This window comes from Oncorhynchus masou, chromosome 18, assembly GCF_036934945.1.
Source record: "Oncorhynchus masou masou isolate Uvic2021 chromosome 18, UVic_Omas_1.1, whole genome shotgun sequence".
NCBI lineage: Eukaryota > Metazoa > Chordata > Actinopteri > Salmoniformes > Salmonidae > Oncorhynchus > Oncorhynchus masou.
Genome location: NC_088229.1, coordinates 77,581,786 through 77,608,431, shown reverse-complemented (window position 1 = coordinate 77,608,431; position 26,646 = coordinate 77,581,786). Strand labels below are relative to the sequence as shown.

The following is a 26,646-nucleotide window of genomic DNA, read 5'->3' as shown; positions in this document are numbered from 1 at the left end:
AATGTATTGATGACTGATATTGTCTCCTCCAGGGAGAGAGGAAAGGACAGGAGAATGTATTGATGACTGATATTGTCTCCTCCAGGGAGAGAGGACAGGAGAATGTATTGATGACTGATATTGTTTCCTCCAGGGAGAGAGGACAGGAGAATGTATTGATGACTGATATTGTCTCCTCCAGGGAGAGAGGACAGGAGAATGTATTGATGACTGATATTGTTTCCTCCAGGGAGAGAGGACAGGAGAATGTATTGATGACTGATATTGTCTCCTCCAGGGAGAGAGGAAAGGACAGGAGAATGTATTGATGACTGATATTGTCTCCTCCAGGGAGAGAGGACAGGAGAATGTATTGATGACTGATATTGTCTCCTCCAGGGAGAGAGGACAGGAGAATGTATTGATGACTGATATTGTGTTTCCTCCAGGCTCAGACAGCCTTCCTCCAAGGAGAGAGGAAAGGACAGGAGAACCTGAAGAAGGACCTGGTTCGGAGGATCAAGATGCTGGAATACGTTCTCAAACAGGAGAGGTACGTTACAGAACCTGATGACCATCTGTGGGTCTCTTGTTCATGAATGTTTTGCATCTGAATGTAGCCATGGTAACATTACCAGTAGACTACTGAACGTAGCCGTGGTAACATTACTAGTAGACTACTGAACATAGTCGTGGTAACATTACCAGTAGACTACTGAACGTAGCCATGGTAACATTACCAGTAGACTACTGAACGTAGCCATGGTAACATTACCAGTAGACTACTGAACGTAGCCACGGTAACATTACTAGTAGCCTACTAAGCGTAGCCACGGTAACATTACTAGTAGCCTACTAAGCGTAGCCACGGTAACATTACCAGTAGCCTACTGAGTGTAGCCATGGTAACATGAGGCACAGAAAGGAAAAGGGTTAATAACCCCTCTATAGCTGAATGGGTCAAGACCCCCTCTATAGCTGAATGGGTCAAGACCCCCTCTATAGCTGACTGGGTCAAGACCCCCTCTATAGCTGACTGGGTCAAGACCCCCTCTATGGCTGACTGGGTCAAGACCCCCTCTATGGCTGACTGGGTCAAGACCCCCTCTATGGCTGACTGGGTCAAGACCCCCTCTATGGCTGACTGGGTCAAGACCCCCTCTATAGCTGACTGGGTCAAGAACCCCTCTATAGCTGACTGGGTAAATCACTATTTTGAATAACTTTATTCTCTGCTTGTGTGTATCAGTTTGTGTTGCGTGTAACATTTATGTAGGCTGAATTAGGATGTTACATGGCCTGAATTGTTATGTAATGTTATTATTGTATATATTTGTAATATTTCTGCTGTTGGGAAGAGAATCTGATGTTATGCAAAACAATATGTTGGTAGGACAAGGCCACAAACACTGAGTATACAAAACATTAAGAACACCTGTTCTTTTCATGACACAGACTGACCAGGTGAAAGCTATATGATCCCTCATGGATTTCACTTGTTAGATCTTCGATCAGTGTAGATAAAGGGGAGGAGACTGGTTACAGAAGGATTTTTAAGCCTTGATACATGGATACAGATGTGACCGAAATGAAGGGAGCCTCGTTTACCAAAACAGCGGGCCATTTTAGTCATTTTTGACAACTAAATGAAGTGTTTTAAAGTGTGCCAAAATGAACGCTGCGTTGGACATGAGGCAATGCGAGCGCAACACGGTAACACGCAACACGGTAATGTATAGCAGCTTTCCTTGATTTCAGAAGAATCTTTCCCCCAGTGGCTGATGGGCAATGCTGGACACGGATGGCTGTAGATTCGCGGGACCATTTACACATCACATAGCATGTGTACCGTACCCTGCATCATCACATGAACCTATGACCTTTCACATGAATGCACCACACTGATAAAGACAGAGGGCCCGACAGCCAAAAGTGTTCACGTGAACAATGCAGTTAACCCACTGTTCCTAGGCCGTCATTGAAAATAAGAAATGTGTTCTTAACTGAATTGCCTGGTTCAATAAAGGTCAAATAAACATGGAAGTGAAACTTACACAGCAGAAAATCCGAGGGTCTACAATGACAGATGACCCTGGAAGGAAAAGACAGTCCCCTGGTGTTGTGACGTCTGCACAGAGGACAGATTGGTGTCTGGTTACTGATGACACTGCCCTGGAACGGTTTCTGTCTGCCTTACCCTGGGGGAAACCCAATCAAGACAAGGTCACAGCTCTACTGCTCTCTGAGTGTTTCTGGCCTCCTGTCCTTTCCTAGAGCGGTTTCTGTCTGCCTTTCCCTGGGGGATCGTTCATCCCCTTGTGTTTCTAAGTGTTCCAGGAAAAGCAGCAGCAGGATAATTTTCGACTCCTTCCGAGTCTGTTCACCGACACTATGGTGTCAGCTCTGTGCCTGCAACAGCAGGTTGCCGTGGTAACAACAACGATGCTCTCCCTCCTCTGGAACAGGATGTAGAGATGGCATTTCTATCTCCCCTCTTTTTTAAAATCTCGCTGTCCTCCTCTTTCTCCTCTTCGCTCTCTCTCCCGCCTTCTCCCCTTTCTTCCTGGGCCAATCAGATGTGCCTAGACCTACTGTTAAGTTAGCAGGTTGTTCGCTATCTTGGTAACATGAGTGACCGTTGTTTGTTGTCAAACCAATAATTAGCAACCCAGGATTAGTTTAAAACAGCCTGCGACATGGTTTGTGAAGGTATGTCAAATCCGTGAGAACCCGATTTAAAAAATAAAATAAAAATTTTTTTTTTTTTAAAAAGCCACCTCTGGCCACACATGGGTCCTGTTTTCACCTCTGGCGACACACGGTGGGGCAAAAAAGTATTTAGTCAGCCACCAATTGTGCAAGTTCTCCCACTTAAAAAGATGAGAGGCCTGTAATTTTCATCATAGGTACACTTCAACTATGACAGACAAAATGAGAGAAATAAATCCAGAAAATCACATTTGTAGGATTTTTAATGAATTAAAATTACAGGCCTCATCTTTATCTTTAACGTTATCTTTTGGGAGGGGGCGGGGGCATAGCTGTACTTTTTCCACAATGAACTGTCATCAAGAACCATCCAAAACAGCAATTGTCCTAGAAATATGCTTCAAATGTTGATTTTCTTACATTGTGACGTTAAATGACATAAAATGGCCGCTAGTGTCCAGTATAGAGATTCCTTTTCTCCATCCCATTTATTGATTATTTGATATCGGTGGAATTACCGGGCAATACCAGTATAGCGATTTAAAAGGCCAATATCAGCATATAATATCAGTGACCCGATTATATCGGGTGTGCTCTAAACATGATGGGATGTTAATTGCTTAATTACCTCAGGTACCACACCTGTGTGGAAGCACTTGCTTTCAAATACACGTTGTTACACTCATTTACTCAAGTGTTTCCATTATTTTGTCAGTTACCTTCTATATCCACCCCGTGGCAATAGAACCGTTTCCAGGATTTGTTCTGAGATGATGGCGGGGCACTTCTACCCAATAAACCTTCCTGGATATTAAGTGTGGTTGAGACAGTAGAACACAGTGCAGGATGCTGGTGTACGTTTAACCCCAGAACCGGGCGTCTAATGAACAATATGCTTTTGAACAGCAGGGGTTTTCTTCATCTTTCAACTGGCGTGTGGGTGCATCATTCTTCTTCTGTTATGTTGTGTCTCCTTTTGAGAGCAGACAATCGGATTCCTTCCTCTTCCTCCTCCTCCTGTCAGAATCATCATCATCATCGTTAGCAGAGGACGTGTATTTCTCTGTTAATTTCAGTAACACTGTCGTCTCAGCCTCTCTGGGAGAGAGTTCGGAGCGACGCCAGAATCGGGAGAAGAGACTTCACGTGCTTCAGAATCAGGTTACTCGTCTTGTGGGGTTCCCTGGTTGCTTGGCAACGGGTCATTCCTATCAGGAAGAGCCCTCAGGAAACAGGATGTTACCCATTTTAACAGGAACACCTTGGTCCCAACCTAACTAGGTTTCCCATCCAATTGGATAAAGATTTACAGTAGAATATTCTAAAATCCGTCATTGAGGTCATAGTTTCCCAGCAGAGATGTAGATGGGTGGGTAGATAGATGGGTGGGTAGATAGATGGGTGGGTAGATAGATGGGTGGGTAGATAGATGGGTGGGTGTATAGATATGTATATATAGATATATAGGTATGTAGATAGATATATATGATGTTTCCATCAATTGACTTGTTGAAGAAAGAAGTCTGATTTAATACTGACATAGTGCACATAAAAAAATAAAATAAACATTTTTAAAGGGTATCCATCACATTTGAATCTGCTGGGTTTTGTCCCCACACTGATGTTGGCCCGTGCGCTCCAGCCAACAGCTCTGATACAGTGTGGTCAGGCTAGTCCACATGAGGACATTATGATGGACAAGAGAGAGAGAACATTTGTTATTTGTCCAACAGCAGTCGAGCATCGATCATCATGTCACCAGAATAAAACCCCAGATATTTATTATAAAGGAGCATCTAGATCATCATGTCACCTGAATAAGACCCCAGATATTTATTATAAAGGAGCATCTAGATCATCATGTCACCTGAATAAAACCCCAGATATTTATTATAAAGGAGCATCTAGATCATCATGTCACCTGAATAAGACCCCAGATATTTATTATAAAGGAGCATCTAGATCATCATGTCACCTGAATAAGACCCCAGATATTTATTATAAAGGAGCATCTAGATCATCATGTCACCTGAATAAGACCCCAGATATTTATTATAAAGGAGCATCTAGATCATCAAGACCCCAGATATTTATTATAAAGGAGCATCTAGATCATCATGTCACCTGAATAAGACCCCAGATATTTATTATAAAGGAGCATCTAGATCATCAAGACCCCAGATATTTATTATAAAGGAGCATCAATCATCATGTCACCTGAATAAGACCCCAGATATTTATTATAAAGGAGCATCTAGATCATCACCAGGCTCTTTTCACCCCACTGTGAAGTCCATCAGAACTTATTTAATCTGTAGTTTAATAAACTGCATGGTTTCCTGAGTCCTAGTGGGACGACCACAGAACACATCGTCGCGTGACTCCCAAGGTTACTTCAGTATGATGAGTTTTATATCAATATTCTCCACTGTCGTTTCTCGCATAATTTTACCCACATTAAAATAACCCACCCACTTTATCCACAAAACTATTATTATTTATGTTTTTTGACATTTTGTGGACTAATTTGTGGTTTCCATCAGGCCTGTCGTGACCTAATATCTGACATTAGGTTGGATAGGCACGTTGAAAGGTTGGATGAACACCTGGTTATTGATTTGAGAAGGTTGGATGAACACCTGGTTATTGATTTGAGAAGGTTGGATGAACACCTGGTTATTGATTTGAGAAGGTTGGATGGACACCTGGTTATTGATTTGAGAAGGGTGGATGGACACCTGGTTATTGATTTGAGAAGGGTGGATGGACACCTGGTTATTGATTTGAGAAGGGTGGATGGACACCTGGTTATTGATTTGAGAAGGGTGGATGGACACCTGGTTATTGATTTGAGAAGGGTGGATGGACACCTGGTTATTGATTTGAGAAGGGTGGATGGACACCTGGTTATTGATTTGAGAAGGGTGGATGGACACCTGGTTATTGATTTGAGAAGGGTGGATGGACACCTGGTTATTGATTTGAGAAGGTTGGGTGGACACCTGGTTATTGATTTGAGAAGGGTGGATGGACACCTGGTTATTGATTTGAGAAGGGTGGATGGACACCTGGTTATTGATTTGAGAAGGGTGGATGGACACCTGGTTATTGATTTGAGAAGGGTGGATGGATATTTCTCAGTCATAATCGTAAGATCGTTGTCTCTTTAACCCGGTTTCTGCTTTCTCTTCCAGGGCCAAGTACCACAAGTTAAAATATGGAACGGAGTTGAACCAAGGAGACATGAAACCTCCCAGCTATGACTCTGGTAAGACTGATACACACACACACACACACAAATTGACTGACTGACAGTCCAATTTTATTTACAGACAAAATACCTTTTTCTCCTCAGATGGGGTGAATGAGAATGAGGCCCCTGGCTCTCTGAACAACCAGCTGTCCTGGAAACAAGGTCGTCAGCTCCTCAGACAGTGAGTTACTATACCACTACCACTAACCCTGGAAACAAGGTCATCAGCTCCTCAGTGAGTTACTATACCACTACCACTAACCCTGGAAACATGGTCATCAGCTCCTCAGTGAGTTACTATACCACTACCACTAACCCTGGAAACAAGGTCATCAGCTCCTCAGTGAGTTACTATACCACTACCACTAACCCTGGAAACAAGGTCATCAGCTCCTCAGTGAGTTACTATACCATACCACTAACCCTGGAAACAAGGTCATCAGCTCCTCAGTGAGTTACTATACCACTACCACTAACCCTGGAAACAAGGTCATCAGCTCCTCAGTGAGTTACTATACCATACCACTAACCCTGGAAACAAGGTCATCAGCTCCTCAGTGAGTTACTATACCACTACCACTAACCCTGGAAACAAGGTCATCAGCTCCTCAGTGAGTTACTATACCACTACCACTAACCCTGGAAACAAGGTCATCAGCTCCTCAGTGAGTTACTATACCATACCACTAACCCTGGAAACAAGGTCATCAGCTCCTCAGTGAGTTACTATACCACTACCACTAACCCTGGAAACAAGGTCATCAGCTCCTCAGTGAGTTACTATACCACTACCACTAACCCTGGAAACAAGGTCATCAGCTCCTCAGTGAGTTACTATACCACTACCACTAACCCTGGAAACAAGGTCATCAGCTCCTCAGTGAGTTACTATACCACTACCACTAACCCTGGAAACAAGGTCATCAGCTCCTCAGTGAGTTACTATACCACTACCACTAACCCTGGACACAAGGTCATCAGCTCCTCAGTGAGTTACTATACCACTACCACTAACCCTGGAAACAAGGTCATCAGCTCCTCAGTGAGTTACTATACCACTACCACTAACCCTGGAAACAAGGTCATCAGCTCCTCAGTGAGTTACTATACCACTACCACTAACCCTGGAAACAAGGTCATCAGCTCCTCAGTGAGTTTCTATACCATACCACTAACCCTGGAAACAAGGTCATCAGCTCCTCAGACAGTGAGTTACTATACCACTACCACTAACCCTGGAAACAAGGTCATCAGCTCCTCAGTGAGTTACTATACCACTACCACTAACCCTGGAAACAAGGTCATCAGCTCCTCTGAGTTACTATACCACTACCACTAACCCTGGAAACAAGGTCATCAGCTCCTCAGTGAGTTACTATACCACTACCACTAACCCTGGAAACAAGGTCATCAGCTCCTCAGTGAGTTACTATACCACTACCACTAACCCTGGAAACAAGGTCATCAGCTCCTCAGTGAGTTTCTATACCACTACCACTAACCCTGGAAACAAGGTCATCAGCTCCTCAGTGAGTTACTATACCACTACCACTAACCCTGGAAACAAGGTCATCAGCTCCTCAGTGAGTTACTATACCACTACCACTAACCCTGGAAACAAGGTCATCAGCTCCTCAGTGAGTTACTATACCACTACCACTAACCCTGGAAACAAGGTCATCAGCTCCTCAGTGAGTTACTATACCACTACCACTAACCCTGGAAACAAGGTCATCAGCTCCTCAGTGAGTTACTATACCACTACCACTAACCCTGGAAACAAGGTCATCAGCTCCTCAGTGAGTTACTATACCACTACCACTAACCCTGGAAACAAGGTCATCAGCTCCTCAGTGAGTTACTATACCATACCACTAACCCTGGAAACAAGGTCATCAGCTCCTCAGTGAGTTACTATACCACTACCACTAACCCTGGAAACAAGGTCATCAGCTCCTCAGTGAGTTACTATACCATACCACTAACCCTGGAAACAAGGTCATCAGCTCCTCAGTGAGTTACTATACCACTACCACTAACCCTGGAAACAAGGTCATCAGCTCCTCAGTGAGTTACTATACCACTACCACTAACCCTGGAAACAAGGTCATCAGCTCCTCAGTGAGTTACTATACCACTACCACTAACCCTGGAAACAAGGTCATCAGCTCCTCAGTGAGTTACTATACCATACCACTAACCCTGGAAACAAGGTCATCAGCTCCTCAGTGAGTTACTATACCACTACCACTAACCCTGGACACAAGGTCATCAGCTCCTCAGTGAGTTACTATACCACTACCACTAACCCTGGAAACAAGGTCATCAGCTCCTCAGTGAGTTACTATACCACTACCACTAACCCTGGAAACAAGGTCATCAGCTCCTCAGTGAGTTACTATACCATACCACTAACCCTGGAAACAAGGTCATCAGCTCCTCAGTGAGTTACTATACCACTACCACTAACCCTGGAAACAAGGTCATCAGCTCCTCAGTGAGTTACTATACCACTACCACTAACCCTGGAAACAAGGTCATCAGCTCCTCAGTGAGTTACTATACCACTACCACTAACCCTGGAAACAAGGTCATCAGCTCCTCAGACAGTGAGTTACTATACCACTACCACTAACCCTGGAAACAAGGTCATCAGCTCCTCAGTGAGTTACTATACCACTACCACTAACCCTGGAAACAAGGTCATCAGCTCCTCAGTGAGTTACTATACCACTACCACTAACCCTGGAAACAAGGTCATCAGCTCCTCAGACAGTGAGTTACTATACCACTACCACTAACCCTGGAAACAAGGTCATCAGCTCCTCAGTGAGTTACTATACCACTACCACTAACCCTGGAAACAAGGTCATCAGCTCCTCAGTGAGTTACTATACCACTACCACTAACCCTGGAAACAAGGTCATCAGCTCCTCAGACAGTGAGTTACTATACCACTACCACTAACCCTGGAAACAAGGTCATCAGCTCCTCAGTGAGTTACTATACCACTACCACTAACCCTGGAAACAAGGTCATCAGCTCCTCAGACAGTGAGTTACTATACCACTACCACTAACCCTGGAAACAAGGTCATCAGCTCCTCAGTGAGTTACTATACCACTACCACTAACCCTGGAAACAAGGTCATCAGCTCCTCAGTGAGTTACTATACCACTACCACTAACCCTGGAAACAAGGTCATCAGCTCCTCAGTGAGTTACTATACCACTACCACTAACCCTGGAAACAAGGTCATCAGCTCCTCAGTGAGTTACTATACCACTACCACTAACCCTGGAAACAAGGTCATCAGCTCCTCAGTGTGTTACTATACCACTACCACTAACCCTGGAAACAAGGTCATCAGCTCCTCAGACAGTGAGTTACTATACCACTACCACTAACCCTGGAAACAAGGTCATCAGCTCCTCAGTGAGTTACTATACCACTACCACTAACCCTGGAAACAAGGTCATCAGCTCCTCAGTGAGTTACTATACCACTACCACTAACCCTGGAAACAAGGTCATCAGCTCCTCAGTGAGTTACTATACCACTACCACTAACCCTGGAAACAAGGTCATCAGCTCCTCAGTGAGTTACTATACCACTACCACTAACCCTGGAAACAAGGTCATCAGCTCCTCAGACAGTGAGTTACTATACCATACCACTAACCCTGGAAACAAGGTCATCAGCTCCTCAGTGAGTTACTATACCACTACCACTAACCCTGGAAACAAGGTCATCAGCTCCTCAGTGAGTTACTATACCACTACCACTAACCCTGGAAACAAGGTCATCAGCTCCTCAGTGAGTTACTATACCACTACCACTAACCCTGGAAACAAGGTCATCAGCTCCTCAGTGAGTTACTATACCACTACCACTAACCCTGGAAACAAGGTCATCAGCTCCTCAGTGAGTTACTATACCACTACCACTAACCCTGGAAACAAGGTCGTCAGCTCCTCAGACAGTGAGTTACTATACCACTACCACTAACCCTGGAAACAAGGTCATCAGCTCCTCAGTGAGTTACTATACCACTACCACTAACCCTGGAAACAAGGTCATCAGCTCCTCAGTGAGTTACTATACCACTACCACTAACCCTGGAAACAAGGTCATCAGCTCCTCAGTGAGTTACTATACCACTACCACTAACCCTGGAAACAAGGTCATCAGCTCCTCAGACAGTGAGTTACTATACCACTACCACTAACCCTGGAAACAAGGTCATCAGCTCCTCAGTGAGTTACTATACCACTACCACTAACCCTGGAAACAAGGTCATCAGCTCCTCAGTGAGTTACTGTACCACTACCACTAACCCTGGAAACAAGGTCATCAGCTCCTCAGTGAGTTACTGTACCACTACCACTAACCCTGGAAACAAGGTCATCAGCTCCTCAGTGAGTTACTATACCACTACCACTAACCCTGGAAACATGGTCATCAGCTCCTCAGTGAGTTACTATACCACTACCACTAACCCTGGAAACAAGGTCATCAGCTCCTCAGTGAGTTACTATACCACTACCACTAACCCTGGAAACAAGGTCATCAGCTCCTCAGTGAGTTACTATACCACTACCACTAACCCTGGAAACAAGGTCATCAGCTCCTCAGTGAGTTACTATACCACTACCACTAACCCTGGAAACAAGGTCATCAGCTCCTCAGTGAGTTACTATACCATACCACTAACCCTGGAAACAAGGTCATCAGCTCCTCAGTGAGTTACTATACCACTACCACTAACCCTGGAAACAAGGTCATCAGCTCCTCAGTGAGTTACTATACCACTACCACTAACCCTGGAAACAAGGTCATCAGCTCCTCAGACAGTGAGTTACTATACCACTACCACTAACCCTGGAAACAAGGTCATCAGCTCCTCAGTGAGTTACTATACCACTACCACTAACCCTGGAAACAAGGCCATCAGCTCCTCAGTGAGTTACTATACCACTACCACTAACCCTGGAAACAAGGTCATCAGCTCCTCAGTGAGTTACTATACCATACCACTAACCCTGGAAACAAGGTCATCAGCTCCTCAGACAGTGAGTTACTATACCACTACCACTAACCCTGGAAACAAGGTCATCAGCTCCTCAGTGAGTTACTATACCACTACCACTAACCCTGGAAACAAGGTCATCAGCTCCTCAGTGAGTTACTATACCACTACCACTAACCCTGGAAACAAGGTCATCAGCTCCTCAGTGAGTTACTATACCACTACCACTAACCCTGGAAACAAGGTCATCAGCTCCTCAGTGAGTTACTATACCACTACCACTAACCCTGGAAACAAGGTCATCAGCTCCTCAGTGAGTTACTATACCACTACCACTAACCCTGGAAACAAGGTCATCAGCTCCTCAGACAGACTGGACTTGCTCCTCTTAACTGCTCTGTGAACAGTGACAACATGGGCAACAGCTCCCTCTCCTGGAGAGTACTGATCATTACTGCTACTTCCCATACACCACCACCAGCAACATACCACCCTGCATCCCACTGCGGGCTTTCCTCTGAACCTAAGCAGGGTCTGTCCTGGTTGGTCACTGGATGGGAGAACGGATGCTGCTGGAAGTGGTGTTGGAGGGCCAATGGGAGGCACTCTTTCCTGTTGTCTTAATATCCCAATGCCCCAGGGCAGTGATTGGGGACACTGCCCTGTGTAGGGTGCCGTCATTTAAACGTGTCCTCATTCTGAGGTCACTAAAGATCCCATGGCACTTATCGTAGGAGTGTTAACCCTGGTGTCCTGGCTAATTTCCCAATCTGGCCCGCAAACCATCAAGGTCACCTAATAATCCCTGGTTTGCAATTGTCTCATTCCTCCCCCTCCTCTCCCCTGTAACTATTCCCCAGGTCGTTGCTGTAAATGAGAACGTGTTCTCAGTCAACTTACCTGGTAAAATAAGATGTATTTTTTAAACACCATTCTGATGAGGATCCCTTTGACAGTACTGATCATTATGACTACCCATACTGCACCATGACAGACCGTAGGTCGTATCTGAGCTCCTCCCTTTTTGATCAGTTTACATATTGCCCTGATGTGACATCACTCCTGTGATTATTTATGTTTAAATGGTCGACTCAGCAGTTTGTTGTGTGAAGCGATAGGCTTGTCTTGTCATTTATTTTTTTCTGCAGCATTTCTCCTGACAGCGCCCCCAACCCCCCCTTTTTATGTGTAATGTGTCCAGGTATCTTCAGGAGGTGGGTTACACCGACACCATCCTGGATGTGAAGGCTCAGAGGGTGCAAACCCTGCTGGCTATGGCTGGAGCCGGAGGGGGTAGACCCGGGGACAGGACCGGGTCAGAGAGCCCTCTGGTCAACGGGACAGACACCGTACCTAAAGGCACCGACACAGGAGGGTGGGTGTACAGAACTGCACTCAACACAGGGATAGAATTTAAACACCTCAGAACATTAATGTGAATGTCCTTTCTAGTAATTCTGTTTCTATGACCTAGTGAAAGGATGGTGGATCAGGCTAGCTCCGGCCTGCTCGCGGTTGGCAGGCTAGCTCCGGCCTGCTCGCGGTTGGCAGGCTAGCTCCGGCCTGCTCGCGGTTGGCAGGCTAGCTCCGGCCTGCTCGCGGTTGGCAGGCTAGCTCCGGCCTGCTCGCGGTTGGCAGGCTAGCTCCGGCCTGCTCGCGGTTGGCTGGCTAGCTCCGGCCTGCTCGCGGTTGACATTCAGAACACAGGAAATAGATGTTGTAAATCTCCTGAGTCAGTTAACTTCTTGCGTCGAGCAGTCCCGGATCCGGGATTCTATTTATAGCCTCAAGCTCATTAGCATAACGCAACGTTGACTATTCATGAAAATCGCAAATGAAATGAAATAAATATATTGGCTCACAAGCTTAGCCTTTTGTTAACACTGTCATCTCAGATTTTCAAAAAATGCTTTTCAACCATAGCTAAACAAGCATTTGTGTAAGAGTATTGATAGCTGGCATAGCATTAAGCCTAGCATTCAGCAGGCAACATTTTCACAAAAACAAAAAAAGCATTCAAATAAAATCATTTACCTTTGAAGAACTTCGGATGTTTTCAATGAGGAGACTCAGTTGGATAGCAAATGTTCAGTTTTTCCAAAAAGATTATTTGTGTAGGAGAAATTGCTCCGTTTTGTTCATCACGTTTGGCTAAGAAAAAACAAATTAGCTCCATAATATCGACAGAAACATGGCAAACGTTGTTTAGAATCAATCCTCAAGGTGTTTTTCACATATCTAGTCGATGATAAATCATTCGTGGCAGTTGCCTTTCTCCTCTGAACCTGGAAAAGTGGACGCAGCTGGAGATTGCAATAATTTCGACGGAGGACACTAAGCGGACACCTGGTAAATGTAGTCTCTTATGGTCAATCTTCCAATGATATGCCTACAAATACGTCACAATGCTGCAGACACCTTGGGGAAAAGACAAAGTGTAGGCTCATTCCTGGCGCATTCACACCAAAAATTAAAAGAGCGCCCCCTATATCGAAGAAGTTAACAAATGGCCTGAACAGATTCTTCCATAATGCTGCTAATACTGTCCCAAATATGCTACTGCAGTGTAGTGGAACAGGCATGATGCCCAATCCCTCCCTGTGTGTGTGTGTGTGTGTGTGTGTGTGTGTGTGTGTGTGTAGGAAGACTGAGGTGTCTGAGTCCAGTGTTGTGCCGGACACCTTCAGGTTCTACTGTGATGAAGACGAGGATGATGGTGCAGGGTTGGATCGGACTGTCATGGAACAGACAGGACCTACGGGGACCGTAAGGCTCACGCACTACACACACGCGCTATACACACACACGCGCTATACACACACACGCGCTATACACACACACGCGCTATACACACACACACGCTATACACACACACACGCTACACACACACACACGCTATATACACGCTATACACACGCTATACACACACACACGCTATACACACACACACGCTATACACACACACACGCTACACACACACACACGCTATATACACGCTATACACACGCTATACACACACACGCGCTATACACACACACGCGCTATACACACACACACGCGCTATACACACACACACGCGCTATACACACACACGCGCTATACACACACACACGCTACACACACACACACGCTATATACACGCTATACACACGCTATACACACACACACACACACGCTATACACACACACACGCTATACACACACACACGCTATACACACGCTATACACACGCTATACACACGCTATACACACGCTATACACACGCTATACACACGCTATACACACGCTATACACACGCTATACACACACACACACGCTATACACACACACACACGCTATACACACACACACGCTATACACACGCTATACACACGCTATACACACGCTATACACACGCTATACACACGCTATACACACGCTATACACACGCTATACACACACACACGCTATACACACACGCTATACACACACACACGCTATACACACACGCTATACACACACGCTATACACACACGCTATACACACACGCTATACACACACGCTATACACACACACACGCTATACACACACGCTATACACACACGCTACACACACACACGCTATACACACACGCTACACACACGCTACACACACACACACGCTATATACACGCTATACACACGCTATACACACACACACGCTATACACACACACACGCTATACACACACACACGCTATAAACACACACACGCTATACACACGCTATACACACACACACGCTATACACACACGCTATACACACACGCTATACACACACGCTACACACACACACACGCTATACACACACGCTACACACACGCTATACACACACACACGCTATACACACACGCTATACACACACGCTATACACACACGCTATACACACACACACGCTATACACACACACACGCTATACACACACGCTACACACACACGCTACACACACACACACACGCTATACACACGCTATACACACACACACGCTACACACACACACACGCTATACACACACGCTACACACACACGCTAAACACACACACACGCTATACACACGCTATACACACACACACGCTACACACACACACACGCTATACACACACGCTACACACACACGCTACACACACACACACGCTATACACACGCTATACACACACACACGCTACACACACACACACGCTATACACACGCTATACACACACACACGCTACACACACACGCTACACACACACACACGCTATACACACGCTATACACACACACACGCTATACACACGCTATACACACACACACGCTATACACACGCTATACACACACACACGCTATACACACACGCTATACACACACACACGCTATACACACACGCTATACACACACACACGCTATACACACACACACGCTATACACACACGCTATACACACACGCTACACACACACACACGCTATACACACGCTATACACACACGCTATACACACACACACGCTATACACACACGCTACACACACACACACGCTATACACACGCTATACACACACGCTATACACACACACACGCTATACACACACGCTATACACACACACACGCTATACACACACGCTATACACACACGCTACACACACACACACGCTATACACACACGCTACACACACACACACGCTATATACACGCTATACACACGCTATACACACACACACGCTATACACACACACACGCTATACACACACACACGCTATAAACACACACACGCTATACACACGCTATACACACACACACGCTATACACACACGCTATACACACACGCTATACACACACGCTATACACACACGCTACACACACACACACGCTATACACACACGCTACACACACGCTATACACACACACACGCTATACACACACGCTATACACACACGCTATACACACACGCTATACACACACGCTATACACACACGCTATACACACACACACGCTATACACACACACACGCTATACACACACGCTACACACACACGCTACACACACACACACGCTATACACACGCTATACACACACACACGCTACACACACACACACGCTATACACACGCTACACACACACGCTACACACACACACACGCTATACACACGCTACACACACACGCTACACACACACACACGCTATACACACGCTATACACACACACGCTACACACACACGCTACACACACACACACGCTATACACACGCTATACACACACACACGCTATACACACGCTATACACACACACACGCTATACACACACGCTATACACACACACACGCTATACACACACGCTATACACACACACATGCTATACACACACACACGCTATACACACACGCTATACACACACGCTACACACACACACGCTATACACACACGCTATACACACACGCTATACACACACACACGCTATACACACACGCTATACACACACACACGCTATACACACACACACGCTATACACACACACACGCTATACACACACGCTACACACACACGCTACACACACACACGCTATACACACGCTATACACACACACACGCTATACACACACACACGCTATACACACACGCTACACACACACGCTACACACACACACACACGCTATACACACGCTATACACACACACACGCTACACACACACACACGCTATACACACGCTATACACACACACACGCTACACACACACGCTACACACACACACACGCTATACACACGCTATACACACACACACGCTATACACACACTATACACACACGCTATACACACACGCTACACACACACACACACACACGCTATACACACGCTATACACACACGCTATACACACACACACGCTATACACACACGCTATACACACACGCTATACACACACACGCTATACACACACGCTACACACACACGCTACACACACACACACGCTATACACACGCTATACACACACACACGCTATACACACACACACGCTATACACACACGCTACACACACACGCTACACACACACACACGCTATACACACGCTATACACACACACACGCTACACACACACACACGCTATACACACGCTATACACACACACACGCTACACACACACGCTATACACACACACGCTATACACACGCTATACACACACACACGCTACACACACACGCTACACACACACACGCTACACACACACGCTACACACACACGCTATACACACACACGCTACACACACACGCTATACACACACACGCTACACACACACGCTATACACACACACGCTACACACACACGCTATACACACACACGCTATACACACACACGCTATACACACACACGCTATACACACACACGCTATACACACACGCGCGCTATACATACACACGCGCTATACACACACGCGCGCTATACACACACACGCGCTATACACACACACGCGCTATACACACACACACGCTATACACACACACGCTATACACACACACACGCTATACACACACACACGCTATACACACACACGCTATACACACACGCGCTATACACACACACACGCTATACACACACACGCTACACACACACGCTACACACACACGCTATACACACACGCTATACACACACACGCTATACACACACGCGCTATACACACACACGCGCTATACACACACGCGCTATACACACACACGCTATACACACACACACGCTATACACACACGCGCTATACACACACACACGCTATACACACACACGCTACACACACACACGCGCTATACACACACACGCTACACACACACACGCGCTATACACACACACGCGCTATACACACACACGCGCTATACACACACACACGCTACACACACACACGCTATACACACACACGCGCTATACACACACACGCGCTATACACACACACACGCTATACACACACACGCGCTATACACACGCTATACACACGCTATACACACACACACGCTACACGCTACACACACACGCTACACACACACGCTACACACACACGCTACACACACACGCTACACACACACGCTACACACACACGCTACACACACACGCTACACACACACGCTATACACACACACACGCTACACACACACGCTACACACACACGCTATACACACACGCTACACACACACGCTATACACACATTTAGCTAAAGCCTTTTCCTCCTGAAGTTGATGATACCAGATCAGTCAATTAAAATAACTGAGCTGACAATATCAGAATGGTCTGTAACCAACAGTACAACGCCGCTCTGTCCCATAGATGGTGAGGAAGAAGCCACCATCGTCATCATCACCGGCCCTCAATATGGACACTAGTGAGGACCCAGACGCAGAGGACGCACTGAAAGGCTTCGACTTCCTGTCCAGCCCTGACAGTATGGACACATCGCCTGAGTCCCGCAGCGCTGGGGACGGGACGGACTGGGGTGAGTGGGGGGGGACAGGGTGAGTGAGAGGGGGACGGGACGGACTGGGGTGAGTGGGGGGGGACAGGGTGAGTGAGAGGGGGACGGGACGGACTGGGGTGAGTGGGGGGGGACAGGGGACGGGGACGGGGCAGGGTGAGTGGGGGGGGACAGGGTGAGTGAGAGGGGGGACAGGGTGAGTGAGAGGGGGGACGGGACGGACTGGGGTGAGTGGGGGGGGACAGGGTGAGTGAGAGGGGGACGGGACGGACTGGGGTGAGTGGGGGGGGACAGGGTGAGTGGGGGGGGGACGGGACGGACTGGGGTGAGTGGGGGGGGACAGGGTGAGTGGGGGGGGGACAGGGTGAGTGAGAGGAGGGACGGGACGGACTGGGGTGAGTGGGGGGGACAGGGTGAGTGAGAGGAGGGACGGGACGGACTGGGGTGAGTGGGGGGGACAGGGTGAGTGAGAGGGGGACGGGACGGACTGGGGTGAGTGGGGGGGGACAGGGTGAGTGAGAGGGGGACGGGACGGACTGGGGTGAGTGGGGGGGACAGGGTGAGTGAGAGGGGGACGGGACGGACTGGGGTGAGTGGGGGGGACAGGGTGAGTGAGAGGGGGACGGGACGGACTGGGGTGAGTGGGGGGGGACAGGGTGAGTGGGGGGGGGACAGGGTGAGTGAGAGGGACGGGACGGACTGGGGGTGTGGGGGGGCAGGGTGAGTGAGAGGAAGGACGGGACGGACTGGGGTGAGTGGGGGGGACAGGGTGAGTGAGAGGGGGACGGGACGGACTGGGGTGAGTGGGGGGGACAGGGTGAGTGGGGGGGGACAGGGTGAGTGAGAGGAGGGACGGGACGGACTGGGGTGAGTGGGGGGGACAGGGTGAGTGAGAGGGGGACGGGACGGACTGGGGTGAGTGGGGGGGACAGGGTGAGTGAGAGGGGGACGGGACGGACTGGGGTGAGTGGGGGGGGACAGGGTGAGTGAGAGGGGGACGGGACGGACTGGGGTGAGTGGGGGGGGACAGGGTGAGTGAGAGGGGGACGGGACGGACTGGGGTGAGTGGGGGGGGACAGGGTGAGTGAGAGGGGGACGGGACGGACTGGGGTGAGTGGGGGGGGACAGGGTGAGTGAGAGGGGGACGGGACGGACTGGGGTGAGTGGGGGGGGACAGGGTGAGTGAGAGGGGGACGGGACGGACTGGGGTGAGTGGGGGGGACAGGGTGAGTGAGAGGGGGACGGGACGGACTGGGGTGAGTGGGGGGGGGGACAGGGTGAGTGAGAGGGGGACGGGACGGACTGGGGTGAGTGGGGGGGGACAGGGTGAGTGAGAGGGGGACGGGACGGACTGGGGTGAGTGGGGGGGACAGGGTGAGTGAGAGGGGGACGGGACGGACTGGGGTGAGTGGGGGGGACAGGGTGAGTGAGAGGGGGACGGGACGGACTGGGGTGAGTGGGGGGGGACAGGGTGAGTGAGAGGGGGGGACAGGGTGAGTGAGAGGGGGACGGGACGGACTGGGGTGAGTGGGGGGGGACAGGGTGAGTGAGAGGGGGGACAGGGTGAGTGAGAGGGGGACGGGACGGACTGGGGTGAGTGGGGGGGGACAGGGGGACGGGGACGGGGCAGGGTGAGTGGGGGGGGACAGGGTGAGTGAGAGGGGGGGACAGGGTGAGTGAGAGGGGGGACGGGACGGACTGGGGTGAGTGGGGGGGGACAGGGTGAGTGAGAGGGGGACGGGACGGACTGGGGTGAGTGGGGGGGGACAGGGTGAGTGGGGGGGGACAGGGTGAGTGAGAGGAGGGACGGGACGGACTGGGGTGAGTGGGGGGGACAGGGTGAGTGAGAGGGGGACGGGACGGACTGGGGTGAGTGGGGGGGGGACAGGGTGAGTGAGAGGGGGACGGGACGGACTGGGGTGAGTGGGGGGGACAGGGTGAGTGAGAGGGGGACGGGACGGACTGGGGTGAGTGGGGGGACAGGGTGAGTGAGAGGGGGACGGGACGGACTGGGGTGAGTGGGGGGGGACAGGGTGAGTGAGAGGGGGGACAGGGTGAGTGAGAGGGGGACGGGACGGACTGGGGTGAGTGGGGGGGGGACAGGGTGAGTGAGAGGGGGGACAGGGTGAGTGAGAGGGGGACGGGACGGACTGGGGTGAGTGGGGGGGGACAGGGGGACGGGGACGGGGCAGGGTGAGTGGGGGGGACAGGGTGAGTGAGAGGGGGGACAGGGTGAGTGAGAGGGGGGACGGGACGGACTGGGGTGAGTGGGGGGGGACAGGGTGAGTGAGAGGGGGGACGGGACGGACTGGGGTGAGTGGGGGGGGACAGGGTGAGTGGGGGGGGACAGGGTGAGTGAGAGGAGGGACGGGACGGACTGGGGTGAGTGGGGGGACAGGGTGAGTGAGAGGAGGGACGGGACGGACTGGGGTGAGTGGGGGGGACAGGGTGAGTGAGAGGGGGACGGGACGGACTGGGGTGAGTGGGGGGGACAGGGTGAGTGGGGGGGGACAGGGTGAGTGAGAGGAGGGACGGGACGGACTGGGGTGAGTGGGGGGACAGGGTGAGTGAGAGGAGGGACGGGACGGACTGGGGTGAGTGGGGGGGGACAGGGTGAGTGAGAGGGGGACGGGACGGACTGGGGTGAGTGGGGGGGGACAGGGTGAGTGAGAGGGGGACGGGACGGACTGGGGTGAGTGGGGGGGACAGGGTGAGTGAGAGAGGGGGGACGGGACGGACTGGGGTGAGTGGGGGGGGACAGGGTGAGTGAGAGGGGGACGGGACGGACTGGGGTGAGTGGGGGGGGGACAGGGTGAGTGGGGGGGGGACAGGGTGAGTGAGAGGGACGGGACGGACTGGGGTGAGTGGGGGGGGACAGGGTGAGTGAGAGGAAGGACGGGACGGACTGGGGTGAGTGGGGGGGACAGGGTGAGTGAGAGGGGGACGGGACGGACTGGGGTGAGTGGGGGGGACAGGGTGAGTGAGAGGGGGACGGGACGGACTGGGGTGAGTGGGGGGGACAGGGTGAGTGAGAGGGGGACGGGACGGACTGGGGTGAGTGGGGGGGGACAGGGTGAGTGAGAGGGGGACGGGACGGACTGGGGTGAGTGGGGGGGGGACAGGGTGAGTGAGAGGGGGGACAGGGTGAGTGAGAGGGGGACGGGACGGACTGGGGTGAGTGGGGGGGGGACAGGGTGAGTGAGAGGGGGGACAGGGTGAGTGAGAGGGGGACGGGACGGACTGGGGTGAGTGGGGGGGACAGGGGGACGGGGACGGGGCAGGGTGAGTGGGGGGGGACAGGGTGAGTGAGAGGGGGGACAGGGTGAGTGAGAGGGGGGACGGGACGGACTGGGGTGAGTGGGGGGGACAGGGTGAGTGAGAGGGGGACGGGACGGACTGGGGTGAGTGGGGGGGGACAGGGTGAGTGGGGGGGGACAGGGTGAGTGAGAGGAGGGACGGGACGGACTGGGGTGAGTGGGGGGGGACAGGGTGAGTGAGAGGAGGGACGGGACGGACTGGGGTGAGTGGGGGGGGACAGGGTGAGTGAGAGGGGGACGGGACGGACTGGGGTGAGTGGGGGGGGACAGGGTGAGGGGGGGGGGGGACAGGGTGAGTGAGAGGAGGGACGGGACGGACTGGGGTGAGTGGGGGGACAGGGTGAGTGAGAGGAGGGACGGGACGGACTGGGGTGAGTGGGGGGGACAGGGTGAGTGAGAGGGGGACGGGACGGACTGGGGTGAGTGGGGGGGGACAGGGTGAGTGAGAGGGGGACGGGACGGACTGGGGTGAGTGGGGGGGACAGGGTGAGTGAGAGGGGGGACGGGACGGACTGGGGTGAGTGGGGGGGACAGGGTGAGTGAGAGGGGGACGGGACGGACTGGGGTGAGTGGGGGGGACAGGGTGAGGGGGGGGGACAGGGTGAGTGAGAGGGACGGGACGGACTGGGGTGTGTGGGGGGCAGGGTGAGTGAGAGGAAGGACGGGACGGACTGGGGTGAGTGGGGGGACAGGGTGAGTGAGAGGGGGACGGGACGGACTGGGGTGAGTGGGGGGGGACAGGGTGAGTGGGGGGGGGACAGGGTGAGTGAGAGGAGGGACGGGACGGACTGGGGTGAGTGGGGGGGACAGGGTGAGTGAGAGGGGGACGGGACGGACTGGGGTGAGTGGGGGGGACAGGGTGAGTGAGAGGGGGACGGGACGGACTGGGGTGAGTGGGGGGGACAGGGTGAGTGAGAGGGGGACGGGACGGACTGGGGTGAGTGGGGGGGGACAGGGTGAGTGAGAGGGGGACGGGACGGACTGGGGTGAGTGGGGGGGACAGGGTGAGTGAGAGGGGGACGGGACGGACTGGGGTGAGTGGGGGGGACAGGGTGAGTGAGAGGGGGACGGGACGGACTGGGGTGAGTGGGGGGGGACAGGGTGAGTGAGAGGGGGACGGGACGGACTGGGGTGAGTGGGGGGGACAGGGTGAGTGAGAGGGGGACGGGACGGACTGGGGTGAGTGGGGGGGACAGGGTGAGTGAGAGGGGGGACAGGGTGAGTGAGAGGGGGGACAGGGTGAGTGAGAGGGGGGACAGGGTGAGTGAGAGGGGGGACAGGGTGAGTGAGAGGGGGGACAGGGTGAGTGAGAGGGGGGGACAGGGTGAGTGAGAGGGGGGACAGGGTGAGTGAGAGGGGGGACAGGGTGAGTGAGAGGGGGGGGGATGGGTGAGTGAGAGGGGGGGACAGGGTGAGTGAGAGGGGGGACAGGGTGAGTGAGAGGGGGGACAGGGTGAGTGAGAGGGGGACGGGGGGGGACAGGGTGAGTGAGAGGGGGGACAGGGTGAGTGAGAGGGTGAGTGAGAGGGGGGACAGGGGGGGGGACAGGGTGAGTGAGAGGGGGGACAGGGTGAGTGAGAGGGGGACGGGACGGACTGGGGTGAGTGGGGGGGGGACAGGGGGACGGGGGGAGGGACGGGACGGACTGGGGTGAGTGGGGGGGGGACAGGGTGAGTGAGAGGGGGGACGGGACGGACTGGGGTGAGTGGGGGGGGACAGGGTGAGTGAGAGGGGGACGGGACGGACTGGGGTGAGTGGGGGGGACAGGGTGAGTGAGAGGGGGGACAGGGTGAGTGAGAGGGGGACGGGACGGACTGGGGTGAGTGGGGGGGACAGGGGGACGGGGGGGGGGACAGGGTGAGTGAGAGGGGGACAGGGTGAGTGGGGGGGGACAGGGTGAGTGAGAGGGGGGACAGGGTGAGTGAGAGGGGGGACAGGGTGAGTGAGAGGGGGACAGGGTGAGTGAGAGGGGGGACAGGGTGAGTGGGGGGGGACAGGGTGAGTGGGGGGGGACAGGGTGAGTGGGGGGGGACAGGGTGAGAGAGGGGGGACAGGGTGAGTGAGAGGGGGGACAGGGTGAGTTGGGGGGGACAGGGTGAGTGGGGGGGGGACAGGGTGAGTGAGAGGGGGGACAGGGTGAGTGGGGGGGGGGGACAGGAGTGGTGGGGGGGACAGGGTGAGTGGGGGGGGGGGGACAGGGTGAGTGGGGGGGGGACAGGGTGAGGGGGGGGGGGGACAGGGTGAGTGAGGGGGGGGACAGGGTGAGTGAGAGGGGGGACAGGGTGAGTGAGAGGGGGGACAGGGTGAGTGAGAGGGGGGGACAGGGTGAGTGAGAGGGGGGACAGGGTGAGTGAGAGGGGGGACAGGGTGAGTGAGAGGGGGGACAGGGTGAGTGAGAGGGGGGACAGGGTGAGTGAGAGGGGGGACAGGGTGAGTGGGGGGGGGCAGGGTGAGTGAGAGGGGGGACAGGGTGAGTGAGGGGGGACAGGGTGAGTGAGAGGGGGGACAGGGTGAGTGAGAGGGGGGACAGGGTGAGTGAGAGGGGGGACAGGGTGAGTGAGAGGGGGGACAGGGTGAGTGAGAGGGGGGACAGGGTGAGTGAGAGGGGGGACAGGGTGAGTGAGAGGGGGGGACAGGGTGAGTGGGGGGGGCAGGGTGAGTGAGAGGGGGGACAGGGTGAGTGAGAGGGGGGACAGGGTGAGTGAGAGGGGGGACAGGGTGAGTGAGAGGGGGGGACAGGGTGAGTGAGAGGGGGGGACAGGGTGAGTGAGAGGGGGGACAGGGTGAGTGGGGGGGGGACAGGGTGAGTGGGGGGGGGGGGGGACAGGGTGAGTGAGAGGGGGGACAGGGTGAGTGAGAGGGGGACAGGGTGAGTGAGAGGGGGGACAGGGTGAGGGGGGGGGGGGACAGGGTGAGTGGGGGGGGGACAGGGTGTGGTGGGGGGGGACAGGGTGAGTGGGGGGGGACAGGGTGAGTGGGGGGGGGACAGGGTGAGTGGGGGGGGACAGGGTGAGTGAGAGGGGGGACAGGGTGAGTGAGAGGGGGGACAGGGTGAGTGAGAGGGGGGACAGGGTGAGTGGGGGGGGACAGGGTGAGTGGGGGGGGACAGGGTGAGTGGGGGGGGGGGACAGGGTGAGTGGGGGGGGACAGGGTGAGTGAGAGGGGGGGACATATATACCTGCCTCTTGCCTGATCATTCCCAGACTAGCCTTTTATATATATTTTATATTTTATTTATTTATTTATTTATTAGTCCGATCCTGAACAGGTCTGGTTTTGTCCCTCTAGAGAAGGAGGAGCAGTCTGCTATGTCAGAGGCGTGGGACGTGGACCAGGGTTTGATAACCAAGCTCAAGGAGGAGTACAGGAAGGAGCGCAAGGGGAAGAAGGGGGGAAAGAGTAAGTTATATATCCTCTTCCCTGATCTTCTCCTCTCTGTCCTCCTCATCTCCTCTCCTCCTCATCTCCTCCTCCTCATCTCCTCCTCCTCCTCATCTCCTCTCCTCCTCATCTCCTCTCCTCCTCCTCATCTCCTCTCCTCCTCCTCATCTCCTCTCCTCCTCCTCCTCCTCATCTCCTCTCCTCCTCCTCATCTCCTCTCCTCCTCCTCATCTCCTCTCCTCCTCCTCATCTCCTCTCCTCCCCGTCCTCTTCATCTCCCCGTCCTCCCCGTCCTCTTCATCTCCCCGTCCTCCCCGTCTCCCGTCCTCCCCGTCTCCCGTCCTCCTCCCCGTCTCCCGTCCTCCTCCCCGTCTCCCGTCCTCCTCCCCGTCTCCCGTCCTCCCCGTCTCCCGTCCTCCTCCCCGTCTCCCGTCCTCCCCGTCTCCCGTCCTCCTCCCCGTCTCCCGTCCTCCTCCCCGTCTCCCGTCCTCCTCCCCGTCTCCCGTCCTCCTCCCCGTCTCCCGTCCTCCTCCCCGTCTCCCGTCCTCCTCCCCGTCTCCCGTCCTCCTCCCCGTCTCCCGTCCTCCCCGTCTCCCGTCCTCCCCGTCTCCCGTCCTCCGCGTCTCCCGTCCTCCCCGTCTCCCGTCCTCCCCGTCTCCCGTCCTCCTCCCCGTCTCCCGTCCTCCTCCCCGTCTCCCGTCCTCCTCCCCGTCTCCCGTCCTCCTCCCCGTCTCCCGTCCTCCTCCCCGTCTCCCGTCCTCCTCCCCGTCTCCCGTCCTCCTCCTCGTCTCCTCCTCCTCGTCTCCTCCTCGTCTCCTCTCCTCCCTGTCATCTCCTCAAAGATTCAAATAAAGAATAAACTTCTCATCTTTCTCCTCACTTATTTTAGCTTGTCTGTTATTATTCATCCTACCCGACATCTTCAACTCTTGTCTGTCTGTCTCTGAATGTGTTTTAGTCGTTCCTTTATTTCCTTGTCATTGTTTGTATTGCTTAATCGAGATAATTATTTGTGTTAAAGTAATGTGCATCTGCCAGAACCACTACATGCTTTAGTCTGCCAGGGATCAAATACTAACTCAATCATATTGACTCAACATCATCTTGAAGTCGTGTCCGATGCAGCACATGGAATCCACTCAATCTTCATGGTAACATTAGTTGCACAACTTAGATACTGACATTCTGAGTCCTTAGCGTGCCAGGCTGTACATTCTGAGTCCTTAGCGTGCCAGGCTGTACATTCTGAGTCCTTAGCGTGCCAGGCTGTACATTCTGAGTCCTTAGCGTGCCAGGCTGTACATTCTGAGTCCTTAGCGTGCCAGGCTGTACATTCTGAGTCCTTAGCGTGCCAGGCTGTACATTCTGAGTCCTTAGCGTGCCAGGCTGTACATTCTGAGTCCTTAGCGTGCCAGGCTGTACATTCTGAGTCCTTAGCGTGCCAGGCTGTACATTCTGAGTCCTTAGCGTGCCAGGCTGTACATTCTGAGTCCTTAGCGTGCCAGGCTGTACATTCTGAGTCCTTAGCGTGCCAGGCTGTAC

At 52.6% G+C, this 26,646-nt stretch overlaps 1 protein-coding gene across 3 annotated transcripts in view; it reads left to right on the top strand.

Annotated features, from left to right (window-relative positions):
• The window catches only part of LOC135505279 (striatin-like), a 65,018-nt gene that overhangs the window by 24,054 nt on the left and 14,318 nt on the right, over positions 1-26,646 (top strand). For all 3 annotated transcript variants that reach the window (XR_010450241.1, XM_064924502.1, XM_064924501.1), the window contains exons 2-8: positions 429-532; positions 5,883-5,956; positions 6,044-6,122; positions 12,172-12,345; positions 13,613-13,736; positions 18,262-18,427; positions 25,012-25,122. Coding sequence is in view for 2 of the 3 variants with exons in the window: in XM_064924502.1 (XP_064780574.1) it covers positions 429-532; positions 5,883-5,956; positions 6,044-6,122; positions 12,172-12,345; positions 13,613-13,736; positions 18,262-18,427; positions 25,012-25,122 (832 nt within the window). In the remaining variant the exon portion in view is untranslated. The remainder of the gene's footprint in view (positions 1-428; positions 533-5,882; positions 5,957-6,043; positions 6,123-12,171; positions 12,346-13,612; positions 13,737-18,261; positions 18,428-25,011; positions 25,123-26,646) is intronic.